At 41.0% G+C, this 2,063-nt stretch overlaps 1 protein-coding gene across 1 annotated transcript; it reads right to left on the bottom strand.

Annotated features, from left to right (window-relative positions):
- Positions 1-1,545: 1,545 nt before the first annotated feature.
- On the bottom strand, positions 1,546-1,932 carry LOC135202807 (KRAB-A domain-containing protein 2-like). Its single transcript, XM_064232266.1, has one exon. It carries the CDS (start codon positions 1,930-1,932, stop codon positions 1,546-1,548), a length of 387 nt encoding a protein of 128 aa, XP_064088336.1.
- Between the last annotated feature and the right edge of the window lie 131 nt (positions 1,933-2,063).

The following is a 2,063-nucleotide window of genomic DNA, read 5'->3' as shown; positions in this document are numbered from 1 at the left end:
GTTCTGCTATTCGTGGGTGTAGGGCCTTGATGTTTTTGAGCCAGTATCCATGGACTTCATCGGAACCTTATTATTATTATTATTATTATTATTATTATTATTATTATTATTATTATTATTATTATTATTTTATTATTATTATTAGTGATTTTCTCTTTGTGTATAACACATATAAACATTTCGTTGAAAGTCTTAAAATTATTAAAATTATTCAAATAATTATAAACATTTTTAAGCATTTACTGAACGAATTTACTAATTTGTTGTACTTGTTAAAATAATAAAAATAATTATAAAACACTTTTGAACATTGCACTGAACTACGTTACTTATTTGTTTGTACAGTTAGAAATACAAGTAGTCAAAATTATAAAATTCTGTTGAACAGATTTCCTTAGTCACTTGTTTGCACACGTTAGACTGTTATGACATCGACTGTTACACCTGCGCTTAGCCTTGTAACAAATACATCGATTTGTAGAACCCTTTTTTTTGCCTGTATCACAGCCGCATTTTAAGAAAACCTGACCACAAGTGGCTGTAGATTTCAAAGCTTGCCGAAGGGAAACCTGCTCATCTTGTTTGACATCAGACTGAGTGAGAAGTTTCTGCGGACAAAGATCAAATTGGTTGCGTGAATACTTGGTCTTGATTATGCCACTCTTAATGGCTATGGTGTAAAGGTCATTTTCATCACGATCAACGATGACACCGAGGATATAACGTGCATCCCCTCGTCCCCTATCCACCAAAGGAATAGGAACTGCAACATTATTTCCTACTTCCCCTGCCTTCGAGTCTAACCTGTTGCGCTTTACCATGCGCTCAGCTTGCAAGAGCTGTGCTTCTCTTGCCAGCTTCCTTTCCTGCCTTGTGTTATCTCACGCTCACGTCTTGTAAGTGGTGACGGACTGAGTGGTGGAGACTCTTCATGGGTGTGGGTTGGCAATGTGAACTCTGGTGTAGGCTGTGGGGATTGGACCGTTGGGAGTGTAGACAGAGCAGTGTCGGCTGGTGCTGCAGGGTCTGGTGTAGGCTGAGAGGTGGGGGTTGGTGGTGTTTGGTCTGGTGTAATCTGATCAGCGTCGACTGATGTTGTAGGGACTGGTGGAGACTGCGCAGTGTCGGCTGATGCTGTAGGGTCTGGTGTAGGGTGAATAGTGTTGGTTGATGCTGTAGTGTCTGCTGTAGGCGAGGTGTGAGCTGGCGCTTCATCTTCTGTTGGTTCTGAAATAAGGGCCAGCAGGTCATCTTCTGTCTGAAGTCTCTCAATAACCTCTGAAGGGAGACATAATGATCTTAGACCCACTTTAGGATTACAACCAAACATAGCTTTGTAGGGTGTGCGCTTTATACCTGAGTGATAGGCGGAGTTCTTCATGTTTTGGACAAAACGAAGACCAATGGACTAATCCTGTGTGTTGTTGTCTGAAATCCAAGCAATCAACATATCCTTGATGTCCCCATTGGCAAGTTCCACAGAACCTTGGCTTTGGGGATGTCTTGGTTTTCCATGGACCATGATGAGATCTGGCTAAAGATCTTTTAGTTCTGTGATGACATGAGATGTAAATTCAGAACCATTGTCACTTTGAAGGATTGCAGGAGTACCAAACAGCAAGAAGATGTCGAGCAGTTGAAAAAGGCAACTTCAGCTGCTCTTTTTGATGTAAGAGGTTGAAGTATCACAAACTTTGATAAGTGGCACTGGTGTACCATAATCCACTTGAACTGAGCTTGGGGAGATGACTGCATGTCTACCAGATCAACCTGGCCCCGAGAATTGAGATCACTGCTTAAAATAGGCTTTACAACAACTCCAGCAGTCTTCAGACGCTTCCGTTTTTCTTGACAGACAATGCAGTAAGACTTAAACATCTCTAAAGATTCTTTAGTGATGTTTGCATACTTTGATGTAAAATAAGCTTTCATTCTGTCACGGCCACCATGACCTGTTGCAATATGTGCCCTCTTGATGATGTCATAAGTATCCTCAATACTGACATAATAAAGTGTTGGTTCTTCAGCTGTTGCGCGTTTCTTGATCAACTTCTCCACGTCTC

The sequence above is a fragment of the Macrobrachium nipponense genome, chromosome 33, assembly GCF_015104395.2.
Source record: "Macrobrachium nipponense isolate FS-2020 chromosome 33, ASM1510439v2, whole genome shotgun sequence".
In the NCBI taxonomy this organism is placed as follows: Eukaryota; Metazoa; Arthropoda; class Malacostraca; order Decapoda; family Palaemonidae; genus Macrobrachium; species Macrobrachium nipponense.
Note: the sequence above shows the minus strand (reverse complement) of the source record. Positions and strands in the feature narration are given on the sequence as shown.